The 27613-nt window shown below is 39.2% G+C and overlaps 1 protein-coding gene across 1 annotated transcript; it reads left to right on the forward strand.

Annotated features, from left to right (window-relative positions):
* Positions 1-1261: 1261 nt before the first annotated feature.
* Positions 1262-27216, forward strand: CASP10 (caspase 10). Its single transcript, XM_081050818.1, has 8 exons — positions 1262-1584; positions 3565-3897; positions 5025-5118; positions 12449-12584; positions 15886-15995; positions 22816-22930; positions 23842-24334; positions 26929-27216. The coding sequence occupies exons 2-8, from the start codon at positions 3566-3568 to the stop codon at positions 27068-27070; spliced, it is 1422 nt and encodes a 473-aa protein (XP_080906944.1). The 5' UTR covers positions 1262-1584; position 3565; the 3' UTR covers positions 27071-27216.
* The last annotated feature ends 397 nt before the right edge of the window (positions 27217-27613 follow it).

Below are 27613 nucleotides of genomic sequence, written 5' to 3' on the forward strand. Positions count from 1 at the left end.
TAATCACACATCATAAACCTAAGATTATGATCTAAGATCTAAAATATCTAAGATTTCGTGCTTCTTCCCAGAGCTCTGCACATTTGAATTAGCTGAGTTATAGTGTAGCGACTTACAGCCAAACTTGCTAGTTTAAGTTTTGGCTTTCCCACTACTTCACTGTGTGACTTTGGACAAATCACCCAACCTTTTTGTGGCGGGCTAGCTGCCACGAGTCCAACGGTACCTGGGAGGGGGAGTGGAAATGAAAGAAAGAGGCACACACAAATTATGATGCGGCCGGTCTCCAGGGATGCTGGAGCAAGCGGTTTAATTATCTTCACCAATATATACCCTATGGGTACGTGCAGTTTAACAATCACATGTGTGCATTACCTCACAGAAAGTAAATTTTCAACTTTTACAAAGAAACTACAAAATCACTACAAAACTCCCCAAAGTCATTAACAAGACAAAGTCTACCAATCATCCTGATAGCCATCAGTTATCTGTATCCGGGAAAACCGGCCACTCCCACCTCATTCCTCAGCAGCTCGCAAGCCCCCTGGAGGGACAAGCAAAACAATGTCTTAGGACTTGAAACAAGTTAATCATGAACTAAGCCAGGCCGCAAGTTTCCAGAGAAACAAGAAATTATGGCTCCCCACACCTTTTGTGTCTTAGTTTTCACATCTTAAAAGAGGGGTCATGGTAATAATATTTATCTTAGAGATTTGAGCTGATTAAGTGAATGAAGGGTGCCTGCACATGGTAGTTATGATATAAATATTAGTTACTGTTTTTATTCTTAGAAATAACGCCTTCAAAGTCTCTTTTCCGCTGCCCTGAATGTGCTGTGAGGGCACAGACTTCATTAGTTTTGTCTACTTTTAGCTGAGTGCCTTGCAAATACCTCAAATGGGCCTATAGTTCAAGTCCCCCTCTTTTTTTTTTTTTTTTTTTTGGCCTTAAAAATTTTTGTTTTGCTTGTTTATTTACATTTGGACTTATTTGAGAAAGGGTTAATGGCTGACTACTCTATCATGAGCTTTGTGGGTTTTATTTATCTATTTTTTTTCATTTCTCCTTTCTGCATTTTTCCTTATTATTTTTCTTTGTGGTAAGGTTGGGTTTTATTTTAAAGTTTAAGTGCATTTGGGAAAGGAGATGTTTAGTAAACTTGACACTTTCCTTTTTAACTTTCAGAGGGAAGTGACCCAAGGAATGACTAGAGCACACAGTGCTTTCCAGGGGTTAATTTTAAGAGCCCTTTGTGTTATCTGGGGAAATGCTGAGCTCTACAGTTGTGGAAAGTTGTGAATCTGCCTTTAGGAGACGCTGTTTATCAGGGTTATTCTAACCCCAGGGAAAGGTGATTGGGGAAAGCAGTGACGATGCCAGCAGGAAGATAAAAGCAAGTTATTCAAAAGATCCAGTTTTCACTTGCGTGGCCAGCAACAAGTCTTGAGTTCTCTTCCCCGGCAAACGGGAGCTTCCTTGGAACTTGGAGTACACAAAGGATTCTAATTTTTTTAAAACTTTGTTTTCAGTCAATTTCGCCAAGAACTGTTTACTTCCAGAGGCTCAGTCGAATTTGATTTGAAGGTATGTAATTAACAATTCGCCCCCTCCCCACTCCCTCCCCCCCCTGCGGGTCTTACACTCCAGCCTTTCCCTTGCTTCCTGTCATAGAAACTTGTAGAAACTCTTATTTTCAGTAATGGCACTATTTCTGGCTGCATTTATTAGCTGACCCAAGGAAAATGAAAGTTTGAACAGCTCTGGGAAGGCTTCAACACAGACTTGCTGGCAGAAATATGCTAGTCACCAAAGCTAGAGATTTAGAATATTCAGGAAGTTCAAGGCAAATGTATGATGTGTTAGAATAGGAAGATGTTGGGTAGTACAGTAATTCTATTCTTAAATTTTTGAGGAACCTTCATACTGTTTTCCATAACAGCTGCACCAATTTACATTCCCACCAACAGTGTATGAGGGTTCCTTTTTCTCCACAGCCTCTCCAACACTTATTATTATTTTGTCTTGTTGGTGATAACCATTCTAACCATTCTAACAGGTGTGAGCCACCCCAAATAAATTTAATAATAATAAAAAAGAAGAAGATGTCTCCAAGAAACCGTATCACAGGGCTGCTAGAAGGGAAGGCCACATTAAAATTACATTGTTTTTCCTTTTTCTAATCATAAAAGTAATATACGTTCATTGTACAAAATTTGAGAAACTTGTACAGGAACCCAGAGAAAAATTTATAGTATCCATAATTATACCACCTAGATAAAAACCACTCTTTGCTATTGATGTTTTGTTTTTTCCCATGTTCTCCTTTGGAAAGTAGTTTCTTGTTTCTAAATAGCCAAGTTTACATAGTGGATATATACCTCAAGTCCTTATAGAATGAATAATATTACATTGAAGAATTTTTATCGACAACCAGGAGAAGCATCACAGCCATCACCTCCTCACACATGCCGAAGCACAAGTTTTCCATAGACATGGCCTGTGAAGGCTGAGCTAATGCGGTCCCTTGATTCCTCAACAAGCTGGGAGAAGCTCAGTTTGAGATCGACCTGCCCAGCAAGAAAGTTTTCGTCAAGTCTGAGCACAGCGTGGATACTCTGTTGGAGACCCTGAGGAAAATAGGGAAGACCATTACCTATCTCGGCCTCAGGTAGTGAGGGCCTGGGCCCCCAGCCTGCAGTATGGACCAAAGTGGGCAGGATACACATCCTTTCCTGCCTTCCAGGCAGATCCGGAATGTGGCAATCCTGCTCAACAATGGAAGTTTTACAGAGACCCTCACTTGCCCTGCTCTTCCCTAGCTTCTTGGCAATAAAGTCCAGCTGCTTTTGTTGGGGAAAACAAAAAAAGAATTTTTATCAATTTATTGCTCCTTGGACCAGAATGAAATTTAGTGTAGAAAATACCATAGTTTACGAATTGGTCAGGTGGAAATAACTGACTTAGGTAGTTTGTGATTTCCTACATTGATTTCAGCAACTCGTCAAAAACCTCCCTTTGTTTCTGGGGTCTAGGATTATGGTTTCTCTTTCTGTTAGATACAGGCCTGTCCCGTTATAATTAGCAATGTTACCTCATTGTTCTTGGGTTGGTAGACACTTCAGAAATATAAACTCCCAGATTGTTTTATTTATAAAATGTAGGGCATAAATCTAAGTGCTGTTTCTGCCATTTGGTGGAAATGAATTAAGAGCTCCAACCAGAAGTCCTCCAATGAGAAAAATTGTGCTGGTCTTCCTTTTTGACTAGCTCCCATGGGAGATATTTTGATTTCAGAGAAATCAGCGTAAATGTGTTCCAATAAAAGCTCCTTCCAGACTTCCTAAAGGATTAGCATAAAGAGTTGGGGTAGAGTTTTCTGGGCTATTGGTTATTGAAGTACCTTCGCAGTAGTTTTTATTTCAGTAATTTTTTACTTTTCAGAATTTCTAGGCAAGTCTAGTGCCTGGAACAGAGGCGGCCGGAAGTGGGCCAGGTCCTGGGAAGTTGTTGTGCCATGTGTCCTTAACTCTCTAACACGCTACCTGGCCTCTCCGTCTCTTTCAGGATGGCTTTGACTTCCAGGTCAGATGATAATCATAGAGAGAACCTTCGCAGGAGGCTTCTGAAAATTGATGTAAACCTGGGGAATCGTGAGGTGGAGCAACTAAAGTTTCTCTGCCGAGACTTTGTCTCCCCCAGGAAGCTGGAGGGGTCCAGCTCAGCCATGGATGTTTTTGATCATCTCTTGGCAGGGGAGGTGCTGAGTTGGGAAGATCCCTTCTTCCTAGCAGAACTCCTCTATATCATGAAGCAGATCTTACTGCTGAAGTACCTCAACTACACCAAAGAACAAGTGGAGAGTTTGCTGCCCAGCCGAAAAATGGTCTCTTCATTCAGGTGAGGAGGATTTTCCAGTTAGTGTTCAGGCCACGGGGCTTTGAAAGGAGGCGGGGATTAAGATCTTTTTCTTATCTACATCCTTGTATGACATAGTGATTCTATATTAGGAGATTTCTCAGCTCTAGGTGGTGATGAGATCAGAGGTTGGGGCTCTCAGGATCTGATGGTAGCTTCCCTTAGTTCTACTTCTCACTGCCAAGGGAGGGCCATGTCAGTGTAGCAGGCCTACGCTTTTCTCTTTTCCCAAATTCCACTCCCAGCAGTCCTTTTTCTTGTGAGCCACTGGGTGTGTCCACTTATATCCAGTGATTTGAGAAGAGAGGAATGCACACTTGGAGCCAAATTAGCAAAGTGGAAAAAGATGTGTCTCTGGGGTTAGGAGGGACATCATTTATGCCATGTCCAGTTACATTTTTGGGTGAAACCCAAAAAGGTAAAATATAGGCCTCAGGCCTATCATGGGTCAGATCTTAGACAACACTGTTTTAAATTGTCCACGGTCGTAATATCTACAGAGGACTTCACTGACAGAGAACCTCCTTCAAAGGAGGAGCCATTAAAGTGTTATTTTATCTAATTACCTGGGTAATTATGTCCTTCAGGCCTCTATTTTTGGGTCAGTGAGGGGATCCTGGAAATTGTTATATCCACTCTGCGGCTTAAACAACTGAGGAATGGTCTCTGATGTTCAGAGGTGTTAGTGTGTGATTGAAGTAGTCAGTTTTTCTGGTTGTCCATTAAATGGCTATCCAGAAGTTGGGGTAGTTTCCTTCCTCTTCAGCAGCAGACTTTACATTGACTGGCATCAGGTTCTCTCTGACAAAGGCCTATAAAGTAAGCCTGAATTCCTAGAATGGAGTTGGGAGATGGGAGGGCATGCAAAAATTGTGTTTTGTGCCTTCCTCGCACTGGACTTGGAACCCTACTGCTTACTGTGTTATCTTAATTTAATAGGTCACTTTGAAACTCAAAGTTTTGGTTTTTGAATCTATGAAATGGGATTAATAATTGTCTACTCACAGGATTGTGATCATTTACATGAGAGAAAACATTGTTAAAAGTACTCAATTTACTGTCCTCTGCAAGTATAAGGCTTCATTTGTTTCTTTGGGTGTATGTCTTAGAAACCTGCTCTACGAACTGTCAGAAAACATCGACTCAGAGAACTTAAAGAGCATGATCTTTCTTCGGAAGGAATTGATGCCAAAAATCCAGTTGGTGAGTGGGTTGTATGCAATGCAGTCTTGTGAGCATTGCCTTCATTGGTGTTTGGAAAGATACGGGAAAGGGTTCTCAAGACCATTAATTTTTTGCGGGAGACAGTGTCAAACAATGGTTAGGAACATCGACTTTGGTATCAAATGGGCTTGGATTCTAGTCCTAGCTCTGTGACCAACTCTTCCCTATTTGAGGCCAGTGACTGAACATTTCTGAGTCTTCATCTTCTCATATGTTATATTATGGAAAATCATACTACTTCCTTCCATGACCGTTGGGAGGATTAGAGGAAATAATGTACATAAAGCATTAGTACGGGGACTGTATTTGTCACACAGTAACCATGCAGTCAATGATTAACTGCTATTGGCATCCACTGTGTTTTATGATACAGAAATGTTCAGGACATGATAAAGAAAGGAGGACGTGGGAAATAATGGCAGAGTGGGAATTGGTGGTTCGTCGTCTACACTAATTGTGTTGTCTGAAGGAGCTGTGTGTCCTTTTCAGTGGACTTTGCAGTGTCTCCCAGGCAAGGCTTCTGTGACAATCAAATGAGACAAATGTTTGAGGATGTACTTTGTGAAGGGCTGTTCAGGTGCTTTGAACTAATAGTAATGTTTTTAATATTAATACAATGCTATTTGGTAACATTTTTTTCTATGTTGGTCACAGGTTTTTTTTGGGGTTTTTTTTTATTAGTTTCTGGTATACAAATATTGGTCACACTTAAGGGCAGGAAAATAACTGCATGTCTCTCTTCCAGGCCTCAAAACTTTATATCTTTTCTTTTGACTCCTATAACAGTGTGTGACAAGCAAGTTAGTCCATTTGGAAAGGGGCCAATTTTCAAATTTTACCCTGTAACATTACTTTAATTGTGTCATTCAACTGCTATTTTTATTAGATTTTAAGTTATATAATGTTTGCTAAAACACACCAAAAATAACATGTAACATGTATGGAAGTTATGAAATGTAGCACTAAGTGAACAACCATGAATTCCCCCATCCAACTTATGAATGAAAACCTCACCAACCCTCTTAAGCCTACATGTATAGCCCCCCATCACATTCTCCCCAGATCAATTGATATTAACCACAAAATTAACTTTGTTTTTCTTTTTTTAGAAAAATCATTGAGGAATTGGAAGTTGTTTTACATGTGGTAGGTCAAACAAATGAGGACAACGTTAGTCATTCATTGTACATGTCTCCTGGTGTCAGACATGTAGCAGGTTAATTCTCTGTTTTGGCCTCAATCTTTGAGTCTTTTATTTTCCCTTTCAAAGCCCTCAGGGATTTTAGCGTCTTCTGTCCTTTGATTGGCCACCTCTTGAGGCTCCTTTCTTTTCTTTTTTTTAAAATTAACATTTACTGGGGTGACAATTGTTAGTAAAGTTACATAGGTTTCAGGTGTACAGTACTAGGATACATCATCTATATATCATATTGTGTGTTCACCACCCAGAGTCAGTTCTCTTTCCATCACCATATATTTGATCCCCTTTACCCTCATGTACCATGCCCACCTCCCCCCATACCCTCTGGTAACCACTAAACTATTGTCTGTGTCTATGAGTTTTTGTTTCTTCATTTGTGTTATGCTAAGCGAAATAAGTCAGAAAAAAAAAGTCGAGAACCATATGATTTCACTGATATGTGGGATATAAAACTGGAAACAACAAAAGAACAAGACAAACAAATGAGGCTCCTTTTTCCCAAAGATTGTTGTAGGTTCCTTTGGGAGGTGGGAACTGAGCCTTACTCCTTGTTATAGCCCCAGAACCTTGCAGAATCTGTTACAAAATGGTGCTCAGGATGAAAGCATGAATGAATGAAATGATGCTATCTTCCCCCTTCTCTTTCCTTTTGAGAAAATGGCCTGAACACTTTCTGTTTATGTGATTTTATAATGAATAACTGGGGGATGAACTAGCAGGATGAACTAAACCACCATGATGGGGATGTGAAATATATAACATCTCATAGTTGTTGCCCCTTGTCAGAATCTATTAATTTTCTTCCTTAGATAGCCCCTGGAAGTTCTGATATCCTCTTGTTTTTGTTTCTTACACTCTTCCTTTTAATCTTTTTATTCTTAAACCCCTCTCCTCAACAAATGATAACTACAGAAAATGACACAAAACAAACACACAGCTTAGTGAATTATTATAAGGCTAATATCCTTGAAACCACCACCCGGGTCAAGAAAATGAACTTTGCCAGCCACTCCAGAAACCCCTCCATTTGCCCCAATCACAGCCCCTTCCCACCCACTAGAAGTAACCGTGGCTTTTATAGTAACCACATTCTTATGTTTCTTTATGGTTTTATCACTTACCTGTACATCTCTAGACCTCAATTTAGTCTTGACCAGTTTTTCTTTTGAGTGTCTTTTAATTTATAGGTTAAACTCCCCTCCCCCCAATCACTTTGTTTTCCTTAAAATTTATGCGTTGAAGATCCCCAGGACAACTGGCCCGTAGAATTTCCCTCAGTCTAGGTTTTGCTGATTGTGTGTGCTTGGTACAGTTCAGCATGGTTCTCTGTCATCTGTACTTCCTGCAAATTGACAGCTGGATTCAGAAGCTTCGTCAGACTCACTTTAGAACTTTTAGTCAAGACAATAGTAGTCTTGTGTTGCATTCTTTTATTGGGAGGTATGCAATTCCTGGTTTTCTCTCTTTTTTGGTATTAGCAACTGTTGGTGTTCAACAGTTTTATGTATTGATTCTCTGGAGGTTGCAAAATGGAGATATTCAAATTCTATCATTTTGTTTTCCCTTCATCTACTATTTGGTTACTCGGTGAGACATTTTATACATAAATCCTTGATTCTTTCTTTTAAATAAAAAATGTTCAAAATAGTTGACAGGCTTTCTCTCATTCTCTGAAAGTGACCCATTATAAAAATATATAAATTTTAACTTATGGATTTAAATATATTTGCTTGGTTTCAATCCATTGCAATTATTATCCTTATTGAAGTTGAAATTGTCCTATTTTTGCCCAGTGGTAGCTTCTTCAAGTTGATTCCTGAGTCATTTTGACATTACCTTAGTAGTCTTTGATGGCTTTTTTGGTGTGACAAGATGTCACAGGTTCATTTCGTACATTTTTTTGTCCAGATCTAGAATCTGTCATTTTCCCAAAAAGTCCCAATTTCTTTTCATGAGAAATGTTATTTCAAGACTACAAACTAGACGCTGAAGATGCTCATTGTTTCTAGGTTGTTTTTTAAGGGTAGTGTTAGGAAATGGTTGTGTGTCTAGTTTTTGTTTTGTTTTCATATAAAATACTTCATAAATTCATACTGCTATTTTCAAGTCAAATTTTAATTTACCTCTTCTATATTATACCTGTCTTTTTTTTCTCTATGGAAAATCTTGGTCCTCATGTCACAGGGGATGATAGAATTAGTCACCTGATTATTTGTTTTATGACACATTACACATATAACACTCTCACAATATCTATATTAATACTTCTATCACCAATATCATTATTCATAACTGCTGAAACGTTTATTTTGCATGTGTTATACCCATTGTCTTCCCATTTGTTTTTAGGGTTAAGATACATCTACATTGTCAGAGCATATGGCCACTATATATTACACTCTCTTTTTAAATTTTGTTTACTTATTTTATTTTTACACTCTCTTTTAATCTTCATTTTGTCTTTTTACAAGTAAATGTATGGAAACCGAGAACACCCTATAAAGGTCATTTTTGTCCCTCTAGAGCACCCATGTAGAGCCCTTCCTTTTTGCCTGAGGGGTATTCAGGCCCTTCTCTACTGGTTGGTAAAAAATTAATTTCTGTGATAAATGTTTTGCAATTGCAATTGCAGATAATGCAGCCTTATTAAGCCCTGGTATGGAAGCCTAGATGAGTTTCCATACCAGGGCTTAATAAGGCTGCAATTTACACACACACACAAACACACACACACACAGACACACACACGGTGCCAAAACTAGATATACACATTTTAAGAGATGTTGTCTATGTAGCAGTAGTTGGCCGTAATCAGAAGTGTCTGGATGCTGATGGGAACCACTCTGAGCACCTCTTGTAATTGCAGCAGTCAAACGTGACTATATATTGAATATTACAATTCTAATACAGTTTTTTCTTTTCTTAAAATGTGTACACATTTTTTGACATCCTTTGTAATATATGTATGTATTCTTGGATTCCAAAGGATCTCAGCTTTATTCTGAAGGCGATCTCATTCTTCACATTAGAATTGTGGCTGAGTTATACACCTCAGATAATACAGGTTGATCTCTATGGGACTTTGGGATCATGCCAGCCTTCTGAAGTGTGAGAAGGACAATCTCTAAGCCATCCAGATGAGTTTTCATATCAGGGCTTAATTTAATAAAGCTGCGTTATCTATAATTGAAATTGCAAAAGATTTTATCACAGAAATAAACTTGTTACCAGCCAGTGGAGCAGGGCCTGAACACCCCTCAGCTGAAAAGAAAGGGCTCTGAATTCATATGGTTGCTCCAGATGGACAAAAATGACTTATGTAGGGTGTTTTAGGTTTCTTGTTTGATGGCTTTCATGCAAACTTCTAGCATGATAGCTGCCTTCATACATCCTAAGAGACCCTGTCAGGAAATGCTTTCTCAGTGTAACTTTCAATGTAGAACTGGTGGATGTAAAGGAAACCACACCCAAATCTACAAGCCTTTTAGCAAAGCAACAGAGCAAAAGAGCTTTCAGACACTTTTGGCTAGTATTTGCAAGGATGGCATTCTTTTATTTTAAAATTTATTTTTAATTATTGTTGACATATAATATTGTATTAGTTTCAGGTGTACAACATAGTGATTCAACATTTATATACCTTACAAAGTAATCACCATACTGAGTCTAGTAACCATCTGTCACAGGGTGGTGTTCTAAAACTAGAATAGTGTACAGACTCCATTTAAATTGTGTGTGTGTGTGTGTGTGTGTGTGTGTGTGTAAGGTGTCATTTATTAAACATCTAATAAACTTTCTACAAAGTATAATGAATTTCCATCATTGCTTCTGGAATCATGTCTTAGCCCCTTTTCTTTCTCCTGGCAAGATGCTGTCAAGATAGGAGTTTTTATTTTGGGCTTTAGAGACAGCTTATTTGCACATAACCCACTATTGCACCTTGTTCTCCACAAACTGTTTGCCCAGCTGATCAGATCTGGATGAATCGTCCTTCACCCCCAACTCTCTCTCCTGCTTTATTCCCTGGCCACGCTGTTGGTGTGCAGGGGCTGCGGGTGGAGGCACACACACTGTTTTGCCTTTTTGGTTATCCTACCTGTGTCGGGAGTTTCTTGAAAATTTATAATCTCTCTTTTGATCAGATGAGTTTGTAACTCTGGCCTTTCCCTTTGTTGTTGGCATTTTGACTGCCTTCTTTGAGCACACACACACACACACACACACACACTCTAATTAACTTTTTCTCATCCTTATGTTATTGCTCTAATTCCTCCTTCCCTCTACTACCAAACTTCTTCTTGAAACAATAAAACAAGTTATTGAACACTCTTTCTCCACTGACTCAGCTCTTGGTCCCATTACAGTGCATTCCAATATTGCTTTGGCTTCTATCACTCCAGTGAAACTATTCTTGCTGAAGCCACCACAAACCCCCCACAAAACCAGACTTCTAGTTTCTCATCCTTTTCCTCATGTGGTTTTCTTTGCTGGGAATGTCCTTTTCCATGTTGGCAGTGAAGGTCTAGTTATTTTTCAAGATGTCCTTGAAGTATCACCTCCCAGGTTCAGCTTGTGTGAAGCCTGCTATGTGGAATAAGTGAGTGATGAATGAATGAGTGATATCACCATTTGAAGTCATCTTTGACTCTTCCTTTATTTCTTCACCCATTTCCAAACGATCTCTAAAACTCACCAGATTATATTTCAGAAGTATTCTCAAATCCAGTGCCTCTTCTGCATTTCTACCACTAGCTTTGGACCAGGTTTTAATCACCTCTTCACAAGAGTATTTAATCTTCCTGTCAATACTTTCTTTCTAATCCATTTCCTCCTCCAACCTATCCTCAAGACTTCTATTTAAAAACAAGTGTTCACGTTACTGTTCTTAAAAACTACAACTGTCACCCTGTGACCTACGGGACACTTACTTGCCCAGACTCCTCATATGATGTGTGTGTTCCTTCACAGTCTGATACCAGCCCACTGTTCCATCTATGACCTAGCTCTCATGGTTTGTACTCATGCTTCCTTCTCAATATTCCTGAACACACTGTCTCTTTTCAACTGTTTAACTGTTCAACATGTTTGGAGACTCTTCCCTAGTTCCCACCCTGCTGATGCTTATGGATACAGTTAGATAGTGTTCAGATGCTCACTTTCTGAATAGCTTTTTTTTTATGGGTGCTTTAATATAATTTTGTTTATATATATTTATATATACGTATATAAATATATATAAATATATATACGTATATATACATATTTTTTTAACCAGTTGAACATATTGAGAAGCCCTAATCATTGAAAAGATTATGGTGCCTTCTACCCCATACGTAATTCAATATTAAAGTAATACTAGCCAATTTGCTGTTTTCCCTATAAGTACGTAAGAGATTATTTTCTCTTAAAATACCAAATATAAAATTCTTTCAAAACATTTTATGCTCATTTCCTTGGTGCTTCTGTTTTGTGCTGCCCTGATCTCTTATACCATCTATAGCTGTGAGTTAGAAGCAGTACAGTTCAATGCTTAATAAGACAGACTTTCACATCAGATTGTTAGGGCTCAAACACCATCTCTGTCACTTATTGGCTCTGTGATGTCGGACAAGTTATTGAACATCTCTGTGCCTCAGTTGTTTCATTTTTAAAATGGAGATTATAATAACATTTACCTTTACCTCATTGGGTTGTTTTTTAGGTTAATATACAGCAAGCACTGCCTGGTATGTATATGTATGCATATATCTATATCTAATAGATGTAGATATATAGATCTATTGATCTATAATATATATTATATATGTGTATATATAATACATATATATTTGTTATGTATATTATATATATATATTCGGCATATATATATAATGTGTATATATATATATATATTTGGTGTATATATATTTGGTATCTAGTATTAATATAGATTGTATAGAGAGTTATTTGGTAATGCCTCTTCCCCCATACTATTGAACTCCTTGGGGATAAATACTCTACCTTATTTATCAAGGCAAAACCTGTGTCCGGTGGCCATGTAGGTAGTGTTTGATGAATGAATGGATAATCAATAGGCAAGTAAATGTGACTCCACTGATTCTCTTGCAGACCTCTATAAGTTTCCTGGTACATATGGAGAAACAAGCTCTAATAGATGAAAATAATCTGGTGGAACTAGAGGATCTCTGCGCAATAGTTGCACCTCATCTTAAAAAAAAGATAGAAAAATATAAAAGAGAGAAAGGTAACTAACCTGTGCTTGCTTGCTTGCTTGTGCCAGGCCATGAGAATTCTTAAACTAATGGGTCATGTTGATGTTTGCTCATCACTCTGATGATATTCTCTTGGGAAAGCCAGAACTCTTCCACATTTGTTTATTCAACACATATTTATTGAATGCATACTTTGTATTAGACAGTTTTAGGAGCTCCTCTTAAGAACCTATATTCTAGTGGGGGAAAGTAGTTTTAGACAAATGTCTTCTTCTCATTCTTATATGGGAGTGAGAGTATAGGAAATAGTTTTGAATGAAATAATGTAAAAAGAAGGAGGCAGGAAAGCATAGGGATTAACAGTGGCATCTATGGAGTCAGACTGCCAAGACTGTATTATTAGTGGTATAGCGGCCCTTTCCTTAGCGTTTCTATGTCTCACTTTCCCTATCTATAAAGTGGTGATAATGATAATACTTACCTCATGGGTTTTTTGAGGATAAGAATTTTATAATTCCTATAAAACACATGTCTGGCACAGAGTAAAGCATTCAATACATGCTGCTACGAATGTGTTTGTCAGAGAGGAAAGTCATGCAAACTTTTGTATTCTCAGAAATTACTAGCAGAGAAGAATATTATTATTATTTTTCAGTCTGTCTTGTAAAGGTAGTATTACTGCGGTATTATATAGAGGTAATAGCACTGGGGAGAAATCAAACCTGGCTGCCTCACCATGTATCAGTATGCTAAAATTTGTGTTTTTCTGAGTCTATTTCTCCACTGTTAAACAAGAGCTATAAATGGAATCTCATGAATATATTCATGAAGCTTTTATGCCATACCCATATTACAGTTCAGTTAGTCAGTCTAGTGTGCAAATTTCTCTGGTTAAAAACGAAACTAGCCAAAAGGAAACTTCTCTCTAAGAATTCTATAAATATAAAATGAACGGTGGAACAAAATATATATTGTTGTTAAATTGATATAATCTCAAACCATAACTAAAGCAATGAATAAATGTATAAGTTCAGTAAAAGTTACGAAGAATAAAAACAGGTTCTTCTAACCATCAAGGAATCAAATGAGAAATAAAAAGCAGGAAGTTGATGTTGAAAGTATATTTGGAATCCTCACTTGAACTCTGATCACTGAGTTTTTTGTTTTTGTTTATCTAACTACATTGCCATTTTCCTGTAATGTAGTAGCCCACACAAAGTAAACATAGGGCAGGTAGTCAGATTATTTTTGGATATTTGAACCCTGCAGAAGGCACTCTTGCTTTTATGTAGTAAATGCCTCCATGAATCTCTAAGACCAAGCTTTATTTCAGAAGAATTCCAACTTTGATTATTTTTTTCCCTACAACCTACTTGCTGTGTCATCTTTGGGTGTCGAAAGAAAAACACTTGTTTCCTCTACTACTATCACACCAACACTTCTGGAACACTTCTGACCCCACATATGTGGGTTTTTCCACACCTTAGTGTGGAAAATTCTCCAGTTCTCTGCAGACACCAACTTGGGTGTCCTACATTCAACTCAATTCTGACACTAACCAGAGTTAATGCAGACCCTAAGTTAGGTTAAGGACTCAATCCCCCAACACTACCCCCCCATTTCAGACACCAGTTTCAAATAGTGGGTCCTCAGATTACCCACATCTTTATCTGACTTGGCTACAAACTGGGGGTTCCCATGAACCCCTGCTTGGGTTCAATAATTTACTAGAATGGTTCACAGAACTCAGGAAGGTCGTTTATTTACTAGATTACTGGTTTATTATGAAAGAATGTAATTTAGGGACAGCCAAATGGGAGAGATGCATAAGGTAAAGTATGGGGGACAGACATGGAGCTTCCATGTCCTCTTCAAATAGTTTACCATTCCCACACCTCCACATTTTCACCAACCCAGAAACTCTCTGAACCCCTTCATTTAGGGACTTTTATGGAAACTTCATATTGTGCATTGATTAATTAGATCGAGGGCCGTTAGTGTAAATTCAACTTCTAGCTCTTCTCCCCTTCCTAGATGTCTAAGGGTAGGGCTGTAAGTTCCTCAGATCACAGGGTTGGTTCTCCTGGCAAACAGCCCCCATCCTGAGGCTATCTAGGAGCCCTGCCCCACAACCAATTATCTCATGAGCATATAAAAGACACGTCACTTCAGAGATTCCAGGGGTTTTAGGAGCTGTGTGCCAGGAAAGGGAGCAGAGACCAAATCTATCTTCATTATTATAGGTGTCAACTGATATTTTCTGTAGTCTTAAGAGTTTTGGCCTAATTCTGCCATTTAGGATGAAGGACTAAAGGACTGAAAAGATGGAAGGTGTGCAGATTTTAGACTTTTTTGTGAGTGTGACCTTCAAACACATTTAAGAACCATTAAGAACTATTTGAGAACCACCTGGATAACTTTTGAGTTTTCTTGAGCCTTGCTGTGCTTTAATATTTTAAATTTATTATTAAAAATTTGCATAATGATTATAATAAAATTAAATAAAACTCAAATAATGACAACAATAAAGAGTGTAGAAGGTAAAAGTCTGTCTCTTCTTCCTGTACTGCCAGCCCATACCTCAGAGATAACCACTATTTGGAGAATATTTTTGTAGCCTTTCTTCTTTATAGAGATAATGTGTGTGTGTGTGTGTGTGTGTGTGTGTGTGTGTGTGTGTAGATTAATATATATTTAACTAAGTTCATACTAATCATATTTTATAACTTGCTTTATTCTCACCTAATATATCTGACATTTTACCATGTATATAATATAGATATAGCTCATTCTTGTTAATGGTTCTATAGAAATACATTTTATGTACATATTTATTTAATTACCACTTTTGAATGATTTTTCTTTTTCTTTCTCTCCCTTCTTTCTTCCTTCCCTTATTTCCTTCCATCCTTCCTTCCCCTTTCTTTCTTTTTCTTTTTGCTATTATAGTCTGAGTTCTGGTTTTATTTCTTGAGGTAATGCTTTCATAATCCCTACTTGGCAATTATTTGACACATTAAGCACCATAAGTACTGAGATGGTATTTGGTAAAGTATATAATACATTTTAAAGAACTAACAAAATTATAAAAATAATAAAATATAAAACAATAAGAAATAAAATATAATGATACAAAGAATAAAAATATAATGATAAATAAAAATAATTTATAAATTCACATTTATTTTTCTGGGTTTACATGTAGGTCTTTTTAAGCAAATGGCACCACAAATGTATAGAGGTCTGTCACATAATTTATTTTGCTGATTGTACCTTGAATTACTACTAGTTAAAAGGTGATTTTTGTTTTCCTATCTGTAATTCTATTTCCAGCCTCCCAGGTAGTGACATCTCCGGTGAAAAAGGAAACCAAATCATTGCCTCAAGGAGAGGAAGAAGTATTTTCCCGTTCAAACGTTAAACAATTCCTTGGAGCCTTACAAGTAGGTTCATTGGTAAATGTTTAAGCACCAGCTCCACTCTCCACCCCCAGCCCCCAAGAAAGTGAAAGAGAGAGAGAGAGAGAGAGAGAGAGAGAGAGATAGAGAGAGAGAGAGATTGATTTTCCATGGCTGATTTCAAATTACCAACATGATATCCACTGGAATGCAGAATTTCTGAAAATTTAACAATGGCTCTCACTAGCTGGTTTGAGCTGACTCCCGTACACTGTGTCATCTGTTTTTATCTGCAGTGTTCGATCAGGGCTGGCTTCATGGGCATACAGCCTGTGCAGTCACATAGGGCCCATGCTTTTTTAATGCTTAGCTGTCACTATTTTGAAACTCTTAATAATGTATAAACAAGGCATCTCACATTTTTGTTTTGCTGGGCCCCACACATTATATAGCCAGCCCTCCGCAGACGACAAGAACTGAGTTCCTGTAGTGCCAATCACGGAAGGGTGAGTAGAGGGGGAAACACTGGGAGATACTGCAATCTGTTCTTCACAACATTAGCACAATCCTTAGGAGACATATGACATTCTTCCCTGGGATTTCTATTTCTACCCAGCAGACTTGGCCAGTTCTATTTTGCCACCATCTGTGAGCCTCCACGAAGTTAGCTTGGCCTTAGAATTTTTTGGTTTTGTTTTGTTTTTTAAATTGTGGTAAAATATAAAGAACATAAAATTGATCCTTTTTAACCATTTTTAAATGTACAGTTCAGTACCATTAAGTCCATTCACATGGTTGTGTAACCCATCTTCAGAACTTTTGTTTATTTTGCAAAACTGAAACTCTATATCCATTGAACAATAGCTGCCCATTTCATCCCTCTCTCCAGGCCCTGGCACACACCGCTCTAGTGTCTCTCTCTATGAATTTGACTACTCTAGGTACCTCATATAAGGGGAGCCATACAATATTTGTCTTTTTGTGACTGGCTTGTTTCATTTAGTATAACGTCCTCCAGGTTCATCCGTGTCAGAATTTTCTTCCTTTTAAAGGATGAATAATATTCCATTGTGTGTATACACCACATTTTGTTTATCCATTCATCCATTGATGGACACTTGGGTTGCTTCCACCTTTTGGCTACTGTGAATAATGCTGCTATGAACATGGGAGTACAAATACCTCTTCGAAACCCTGCTTTCAGTTCTTTGCGGTATTTACCGAGAAGTGGAGTTGCTGGATTATGTGGTAATTCTGTATTTCATTTTTGTTTTTTGAGGAATCATCATAGTGTTTTCCACAGCAGCTGCATTATCTTGCATTTCTACCAACAACGCATAAGGGTTCCAATTTCTCCACATCCTCGCTAACACTTATTTTCTTGGTTTTTGATAGTAGTTATCCCAATGGGTGTGAGGTGGTATCTCATTTGATTTTGATTTGCATTTCCCTGATTAGTGATGTTGGGCATCTTTTCACGTGCTTGTTGGCTATTTGTATATCTTCTTTGGAGAAATGCTACTCAAGTCCTTTGCCCATTTTTTAATTGGGGTGTTTGTGGACATTTTATTTTTTATTCTTAAATATTTCTTTCATAGCTTCTTTACTACTTTCATGGTTTCATATTTTTACAGTCACAATTTTGTATTTTTAAATTTGGAAATCATTTCAATCTTACAGAGAAGTTTAAAAAATGTGAATAATATAAAGAACACTATGTACAGTTTAACCAGATTCACCGACTTGTTGACTTTTTAGCCCATTTGAAGTATTTGGGGGTAGAGAGCCACCATGTATGCAAATAACTCTCAAAAAGTTCAGAAAAAAAAATATGTGTTTGTGTAGCTACCTCGCTAGATAGACAGGCAAAGATAGAGCATGCAAAGGGTAAGGCAAAAGATAGAGCATGCAAGGGGCTAAAAAGTCAATAACTTTCAATGTAGAACTGGTGGATACGGTAAACATATATGGTATTTAGTTGTCATGTTTCTTTAGTCTCCTTTAATCTTGAACATTTCTACAACTCTTCTCCTCTTTTATGACATTGATACTTTTAAAGAATACAATTATCCACCCCATACACACCTTTTAAAAAAAACCACAAATTTGCCTTGTTTTTGGTGCGCGTGGTATTGCCTCCTGATTAGATTCAAGCTATATGTTCTGGTCAGAATATTATGTAAATGATATACCTTTCTGAAGGCATCACATCTGGAAGCAATGGTGTCCTCTGCCCCTCATTCGTGATGCTAATTTTGAGTCTGTGGCCAAGATGTCTGATTTCTTCACTATATAGTTACTTTTATATAATTACTATTTTCCCCTTGCAACTAATAAGCAAGTGGTGGGAAGACATTCTAAGAAGAAGCAAATATCCTACTCTGGTCAAAACTTTTCCTCTAGGTTGAGCATCCAGTGATGACTCATGTGTGATTGAATATTTACTATGTTGGTTGAAAAGCAATGATTTTCAAACTCCAGTATTCTCTCAACAATTATAAGTCAACGGTCTGTAGCAAATGCCCTCCTTTCTTCCTCCCAAAGTTTTTGCCCACTAAACTTTATTCCTCCCTCCCACTCTTTCAACTAGTTTTGTGTGTGCTCAGACATTAATGTGCATGTAGCGCGCACACACACACACACACACACACACACACACACGGCTTTGCTCTTTGTCTGTTAGAAATTCAGCAGTTTCTAAGGGCTGTGGCTCAGCCTTGGTCTCTAGTGCTGCTGTTTTGCTGACATTGGATGATTCTGGTCCTGGCCAAAGGAAGATGAAGCTAGTTGTAGTGGTGCTGGACATATGCAGAAGGCTTTGGGGAACAGCCCCTCACATTGCCTATGTTCTATGCCTATGACTCTCAGGTTTGGAAGGTGTCTTAAAAGTTATCTAGACAACGCTGCCCCTCTGCATGAAGTGATGAATAAAATAACACTTGGTAAATCATCTCATGTTTCACATGTACCTGAGAGGTTTCCTTATATAAGAGAGCACTGCCAACAATTGCATTTAATGAGAAGAAACTGGATTTCAAACCACAGTCCCTAATTTGTTTAAAAAGCAAGTCAATATTTTTGAGTGTGGCATAGGCTTTTTTTTACTAGAACCCTCTTGAAAACAGTGGGAAGAACACCAAACATAGCCAGGCAGTGGGTCATTCATTCATTTATTCATTTCTTTCTTGGTGGGTGCCAACAGAGGATGCAACAATTTTTAAGAAAGAGATGCCTGTAGAGTTTAAAGCTTATTCCTCATCCCTGTTCTGGGATGACAAATCAAGGAAACCGGGGGCCTATAACCCGCTGTTGCCCTTAAGAGTTATTTGCTCAACTCTTTCAAAACCAGCTGGATAAACTCTGAAAATAGCCTGCCAGAAGGACTCCAGAATTCCAAAGGAAGGGAAATGTGCCTTGCAAAAAGAAAGGCAGGAAGTCTTTTCGAAAGTGAAGCTAAATTTTCTTTGTGTTTGTTCCCTCAGAGCTGAGGAGTCCCGGTATTGTGCAGCCTGGGAGGGAGGCAGTGCACCTTTGGTCTGAGTTGAAAATAAGTTACCCTCCTGTAGCCAGAAGCCTTGTAGGCTCCAGCAGGGAGGCAGCCCCAGGGACTTGGAGGTGACTTGCTTATCACCTCAAACAGGTCTCCTGGTACTGCTCACCACAAAGCCAGCGGCAGGGTCATCCCCTCCCCAGAACACCTTGCTCATGTCCCCTTTGGGGCTTTCTGCTTCAGGCAAAGGACTGGGGCGGGTGGGGGTGGAGTGGGCAGGGAGGATGCTGCAGAAAAGCTGACGGTCCTATACTATGTTTCAATTTTGTATTTAATTATATAAAACATTTATGTAGGCCCAAAGTAAAAATTATAGAGTATACAGAGACATCTGAATTGCATCCCTGCCTCTCTTCCCTTTCTCCATAGATCATCATTTTTATTAGTTTTCTGATCTATATTATTGTTACTTTTGAAAAAAGCCCCCCTTTTTATCTCCCCTTTTTTCTAAAAGAGGTAGCATGCTAAAATACTATTCTTCACTTTACTTCTTCATGTAACAGTATCTCCTGGAGAAGTGTATAGAGATTGTCTTCTGCATCCTATGCCACTGTGGGATGTACCATAGTTCTTTCAACCACTCCCTATTGGTAGACATTAGGGTTGGATCCAGGCTTTAGTTATTCCAAACAATGCACAAGAATACATACTCTGGTGCAGGTGTCATATTATATTCTTGCCACCGTGTCTTTGTGAATATTCCCCTTTGGAAGAAGGGAGTTGATTTTCTTTTTGTCACCTACCAGTGACATTTTCTATGCCTGGAGATTAGGTATCTGTCCTTCTCTGCATCAAGTCTAGATTTTTTTTTAACAGTTTACCTTTTCAGGTTTATTATAAGGGATACAACTCAAGAACATCCATATGAAAGGGATCCATAGGGCAAGATAGGAGGATTGGAAATGGCAGGGAGCTTCCATATCTTCTCAGGGCACATCATCCTCCAAGCACCTCAGTGTGTTCACCAACCCATTAAGTCTAGATTTTCAACCCTCACCCTAACTTTGTAAATTTCCTGCATTTCCTGTTTCCTCAGCAGGAGGGGTCCTGGTAAGATGAGCCTGGAAGGAGTGATGGTAGATGTCCCTTTTTATAACTTGAATCAATATGTCAGGAATTCATATATTTGGCATAGACGAAGCAATTCGAGGTGATTTAGGAGAAGGTTTACAAATGAGTGAACGATTCATTTCTCATCTCAATTTAGGGCAAGCCGCTGAATGTATGGATTATACCAGGCTTTCCTATGGGAGGGTCAAGAGGTGGTTTCTACTCTGAAAGCCTAGCCTAGCAGCTTCTGGGGAATGCAGATAACCCTTCAGAATTCAGTCACCCTCTGTGGGGAGGGAAGGTGCCCAGGGCAGCAGTGACAGAACAGAATGTGGAGTGCAAGGGAACATCTGGTATAGGGCAGCTCCAGAGGCTGCTTGTATTTTTTTCAGAAAGAGAAAGGCCAGTGGGAGGGGTTTGGCCATGGTATGTTTGGTGACTTGAATCCTTGCCCAGAAACCATAAGCTCAGGAAAATATTCTGGAATCTGCCACTGGGTTAATCTGCTTTCGAACAGTTTTTTTTGGTGTAGTCTCTCTGTGATGTGTCAAGTTTATCAGAGGACACAGATAGAAAGGAGTGGAGCGGGGAGTGGAACCCAGCAGTCTGACTCCAGAGCTCACTCTTCGATGACCTGGACTGACCCTGTGTAGCTACAGGAGATTAGGCAATGGTTTCACTTCTCGGACACATACACATGTTTCTTTCAAGTTCTGCAGTTCTGTGGTTTCAAAGTTTAGACATGGCTTTCCTTCTCCCAAGGTGAGGAGGAATGTACAGGCCCTCCATATGACTGCAACTTGGGTCCCTTTCGGTGTGCTCTCTGGTCTGGGGGATACTGGACTCACTCAGCCTGAGCTGAGCACCCAGGACTGATGCTTAACCATAGTTAATAATTAACTCAGGCCTCAGAGACAAGGGTAGCGCTTGCTAGATTCTACTTGCTGGTGTGAGAAGAAAAGCTTCAAGATACATTTTCCTGTTACTGTCATATGACAAAAATAACTCATTGTTGGTTTCCTCTCTATAATGGATTCTTATTCTGAGGAACCAGGGAGCTTTGTAGGAACACTTACAAACAGCGCAATCCTCAGCCAATGCCAAAAGTATGACTAAGTAATCCCAGGGCTGTGCACTGGTTTTTGTCCTGCCAGTTGGGTCTCTGGGCCTTTTTATTCCCTCTTTCTTCTCCTTGGTATCCTCCCAGCCTCTTTCTATCCAGTCCCAGATAAATGGTGACTCAACCCAACCAAGATTTCTACCAGGAACTCTTGAGCTGATTCATGTGATGTTGACTCTTAACCCATCCTGTAGAAAAACATCTAAGTATTTCGGGCAAGATATTTGAAGAGTCCAAGTGCTTCTCTTTCTGGGTGACAGAGCAACCCTAGTCTCCATGAAGATCTGCTTGCACTCGAACTTCAGCAACTAGCACAAAGATCTGGGCAGTTTCTTCAGGGCTTCTCCATCTGGGGTCTAATCTTTCATGACTTTAAGGGCTCAGAGCTCTTTGTGTCTATCCTGGTTCGTCTTCCTCTCTGTGTGATTAATTCCATCCTTCCCACATTTTTCTGTAACCATCAGAAGTGTGTTGACCTTTGACGATAGAGGAGATGCCATTGCCCTTTTAGTCATACATACCCTTTGAATTATTTCCAGAAAGGGAAATTTCTTTTTTTCCAACTGATGCCACTTCTTTTCTGCTTGGATTAAAGATGTACCATGTTTTCAGGAGATCATTTTAACCACGCAGAGGCCCCGCTGATCCTAACTCAGATAATTTGTAATCATATGCTGTTTATAATAGCCCCCAGAAATAATTGCACATATTTAAAAATTCCCACTGCAATCTCTACAAAAGAGATTTCTCTGTTTTTGGAGTAATCAGATCACTCCAAATCCTACCATCTAAAAAAAAATTACCATTTGATACTTTGGTTGTCTTGTGAGATTCTTACCTATGCTTTCTTCACTTTGCTAATCCAAAGGAAGACACTCTTCCGTAAACCCTGGGTTTGCCAAAGTTAAAATACATATTCTGATATTTAACACCGAGAATTGACATTCTGTAGTCAAACCAAGTGAAGTCTTTGTTCTAATCAGGGCCTGGATTCCACCTTGGAATTAATCAATTAATTCCTGACCAGGTCCAGGATCTTGAGAACTCCCTGCCTTTGGTACTGAAAAATGGAGTGGCTGGTTAGAAACATTATACCCTTAAAATGAGATTCCCTGATAAGTGTCTCTATCTCTTCCTCTTTGAAGGAGGCAGCTGTGTACCGGATGGACCGGAAATTTAGAGGTCACTGTGTTATTATCAACAACCACACCTTTACCTCGACCTTACTGCAAGAAAGAGAAGGTACCAATAAAGATGCAGGTAAGACAGGCTGGAATAGTGTAGCAAATGCATGATGGGGAATCTTAAAATCATTTCTTATTTTAATAATTTCTTTCCGTAATTTTTATCTTTCATTTAAATGTAAGGACGATACTATGAATGTTTCTAAGCCTCTTGTGTGCCGCAGGTGTTTTAGTCCATCCAGGCTGCCATAACAAACAATCAGAGACTGGTAGCTTGTAAACAACATATATTTATTTCTCACAGTTTTGGAGGCTGGGAAGTCTAAGATCAAGGCTCTGGCTTTTCGGTGTCTGCTTCCTAGGTGGCCGTCTTCTCTCTGTAACTTCACTTGGCAGAAGGGGGGAGAGTGCTCTTTGAGGTCTCTTTATGGGCTCAGCCCTTGGGACCTAAGCATCTCCCAAAGGCCCCACTTCCTAATATCCTCAACCTTGAGGGTTAGGATTTCAACCTATGAATTTTGGGGAGACAACCCTTTCAGTCACCTGAGGTGTCACTAGCCTGCTTAATCCCTTAATCCCAGAATCCCCTTAATCCCAGAATCCCTGACTATTTACCACTCTGTGGTTTAGGGGAGGGCACGCTAGGGCACCACGAGAAAATCTGGGTTTGAGTTCTGGCTTCACCACTAACCAGGTTTGTGACTGTGGGAGAGTCACAGGGCCTCAGCTCCCTTATCTGTGAAACAAAATGAAACTCTGGTCTCTGCCTACTCTCAGGACCATTGTGATAGCACAGTGGTTACTATAAAAAAGGCAGGTTAATTGTAAAATTTTATTGTTATGAAAGTGAAAAAAAATACAAAGCTTCAGGCTATTTGCAGTGCAATTTTTATAACCATTAGCATTGTGTGACCCCTTCATTTTATTTCATTGTACTCAATTTAATTTCATTTCATTATTCTTCCCCTCCTTTTTTTTTTTCAACAGAGTGCCTGAAGCTTGTGTTTCAGTGGCTTGGGTTCCGTGTAATAATACAGGTCGATGTGACTAAAGAGAAGCTAGAGGAGGTTCTGCAAAAGTATAAGAGGCTTTCAGACCATGAGGATGGAGACTGCTTTGTATTCTGTGTTCTGACCCACGGGAAGTTTGGAGCTGTCTACTCTTCCGATGGGTTACTCATTCCCATTCGGGAGATCACATCTCACTTCACAGCCCAGGAGTGCCCTGGTCTGGCTAACAAACCCAAACTCTTTTTTATCCAGGCCTGTCAAGGTGAAGAGATACAACCTTCCATACTCATTGAAACAGATGCAATAAATCCTAAGTCGACAAACACTCCCCTTCAGGACAGTGTTCCTGTTGAGGCAGATTTCCTTCTTGGCCTGGCCACTGTCCCTGGCTACGTATCCTTTCGGCACAAGAAGGAAGGTAGCTGGTATATTCAATCTCTGTGTAATCATTTGAAGGACTTGGTCCCAAGGTGAGAGTTTTGAGTTGTTCTATCCACCTACCTGTTCCTCCATTTGTCTACCCACCCACCCATGCATCCATTCATGCACCCATCCACTCATCCATCCGTCCACTCACCCATCCATCCATCCATCCATCCATCCATCCATCCATCCATCCATCCATCCATCCATCCATCCATCCATCTATCCATCCATCCACCCGCTCAACAAACCTGTATTGAGCACCAATACATAAATAGAAAGGAATATACGAATTTACAAAAGACATAGTTCCATCCCTCAAGTTGCTCACAATCTAGAGGGATAGACAAATAGATTGGAAAAACCACCCCCCCCTTGGTAAATACACATTGTAAAGCATAGGTGTTATAGGAACACATAGAACTAGTATTCCACCCAGATTTGGAGGACCAGGAAAGCTTCTAGAGATGACAAATTGATGTTAGGTAAATAATTGGGGGGAAAGACATGTTGAGCAGAGGGAACAGCATGAATAAAGGCACGGGGGCCTTTTATTTGTTCCTTCATTTATTAATTTATCAGTCACTCATATTTAATGAGTGCCTATATGCTGCCTTTGACATTATAATATCCTTGGTCTCCTGCCACTGCTCTGACAACTTTCCTTCTGTCTCTGCCACATGCTCCTTACCTGGTACTCTGGAAATGGGCCTTCACCATGGTTTTGCCCTGGACCACCTACTCTGCTGTCTCTCTATAGCCCCTCTTGGCAGCTTTAGCTATATCTGGAGGTCACTGGCCTCTCCATGAAAATGTTTCCTAAATTACCATCTCTGAGTTTCTGAAGGGCAGAGTAATTTTATTTAATTTTATATCCTTGGCACCTGATATCGTATCTGATATATTGTTGAACTTTATAACTCTTTGCTGGACCAATGAGTGACTGACCAAGCCAACCTCATTCTTAAGATGAGTCCTGCCCATTTTTCACAGCCTGGAGGCATCCTACTTCTGTTTTGCCCTCGCATCTCACATCCCATATGAACAGTCCTGAATTCATCTTCTCAGTTCTCTCCAGGAGCTCCTACTCCTGACTCCCCATTTCTAGAAATAGTCACAATGCTTTTCTGGGAATTCAGGATAGGGAATCAGGTCTGGAGATTTAAGTTACGTAAGCCTTTCCCTCTTCTTTACCAACCTGTCCATTCCCACCATAGCCATCAAAGGTCAATGTCCTATGGCTTCAGGGACAAAGCAAGATTTATCAAGGGGCTATTATGTGTACTATACTGGGTAATGAGCTAGGGACTAGGGGTACGATTGTGAATAAGAGAGACAAACTCTCTTCTCCATGGAGCTTACAGTCCAGTGAGAGGAAGACATATAATGAAAATGTGAAGTGAGTAATTCAGTCATAGATAATTTCAGGAAGTGATACCTGCTGTGAAGAAAGCAAAACAGGATAATGATAGAGAGTGGGGCCAGTGAGCTACTTGAGAAGGCTTCTTGGTAGAAGTGATATTCAAGTGTGACAGTCAGCCACAGGATGATTTGGGGACAGAGAGGACAGCTAGTGCAACGCAGGATGAAAGGACTAAAAACCAGGCAGGGTCTGCTTTGCCACCTGAAAAATAACAATGATGATAATGACAAGTAGTAGTAATACTAATAATACTAAATATGATGGTCAATGAATATTGTAGCCAGTGTTCTAAGTACTTTACATAACTTATCTCATTTAATTATCATGGCAATCCCTAACATGCATACAATTATGGTCTTCATTTTAGAGCTGAGAAAATTGAAGCATAGTGAAGTAAGTAACATGCCTAAGACCCCATAATTAGTGAGTGATGGAGCCATGATTCAAACATGAGTTCTGTTTGAAGAGCCTATGCTTTACTTCCAATGATATGTTTTGCCCACCCCTGGAACTTTCTGGTAAACGCTACATATCCTGCAAGCTCAATCTCAAATGCCACCTACTCTGTGGAGCCATCTCTTCTCCCAGCCAGAAGTGCTGTCTTTCTCCTCTGAACTTTCAATGGAACTTTAACCTACTTTTCACATGGTATCAATCACATTCTGCTTTGCTTTATGAATTTTGTGTTTATGCCATCCTTGGTACAGGTTTCATGTCTGCATTCTAAGTGTTTAAGATCAGGAACTGTATCATATTTATCTTTGTATCCATTCCAAAACCAAGAATAGAGAGGGCATTAATAATAGGTTCTTGCTCTCTCTGTCACCTACCTATCTATTCCTTATATCATGTATGTATATCTATATGTATATGTACATCTACACCTACATCTATATCTATATCTAATCTACTAGCTTGAAGAAAGAACATGGAAAAATAATTATATGCAAAATTTCTTTGTGGACTAAGTGCATTCAAGTGCCAGATGTAATTATTATAATGTTCTTAAACACTGAGTATAGAATGGAAAATTTTTACATAATTTAGCATTTGTTTTTCAATTTCAGAAGAAGTATTTCTTTATATTTGGCAGGATTTCAGTTACGCTGTGGGCATGTTAGACTAGGAAGAAGCCACATGTTTTGCAGTCTTTTTTCTAAGACCTGGTACGTGATTTCTGTCTCCTGATTGAAAATCTGTTTTCTTTTCTGCCTGCAGACATGAAGATATCTTATCCATCCTCACTGCTGTTAATGATGATGTGAGTCGACGAGGTGGAGCAAAGAAACAGATGCCTCAACCTGTTTTCACACTGCGTAAAAAAGTTGTATTCCCTGTGCCACAGAAAGAACTCTCATAGTAGAGAGTTTTCATTGGTTCTTCAATATGAAAGGAACCTTTTGTCATCTCTTCCAACTTCCCACCCAGCATAGGAATCAGTGACAGATGGTTAGCTGGCCTCCATCTGTCATTCTTGTAATAAAAATGCCATTTTTTGGCACAGCAAATTCTTTTTTTTTTTCTCTTGACACATCTAACTCTTATAAAACTGTCTGTATTGATGCCTTGCATTATAGTCTTGGCTTTAGTTGTGCACTCTTGGATAGTGTATCTGTGAAGTAAAAGGTGGGACCAGGTGCATTTTAAGGTTCCTTTTAGCTCTAAGAACCGGTGTTCATAGATTTCCCCTCTATATCACTACTCCTTGTTGTAATTCTGTGTGCCCTATGCATAGCTCTGTTTTAAACATTGGCTGATGACGAGGTCACAGTTCGCTGACCCTCTCTCTCCTCTCCCCTTCCTAAGGTTTCTCTTCTGCACATCTATTGAGGAGAAAATTTGGTCTGTGCCACACCATTTCCTGCTTTAGTGTTCAGGAAGGTGTTCCTGTAGGAACTATTTC

Source organism: Rhinolophus hipposideros (genome assembly GCF_964194185.1).
Source record: "Rhinolophus hipposideros genome assembly, chromosome: 6".
Taxonomy (NCBI): Eukaryota; Metazoa; Chordata; class Mammalia; order Chiroptera; family Rhinolophidae; genus Rhinolophus; species Rhinolophus hipposideros.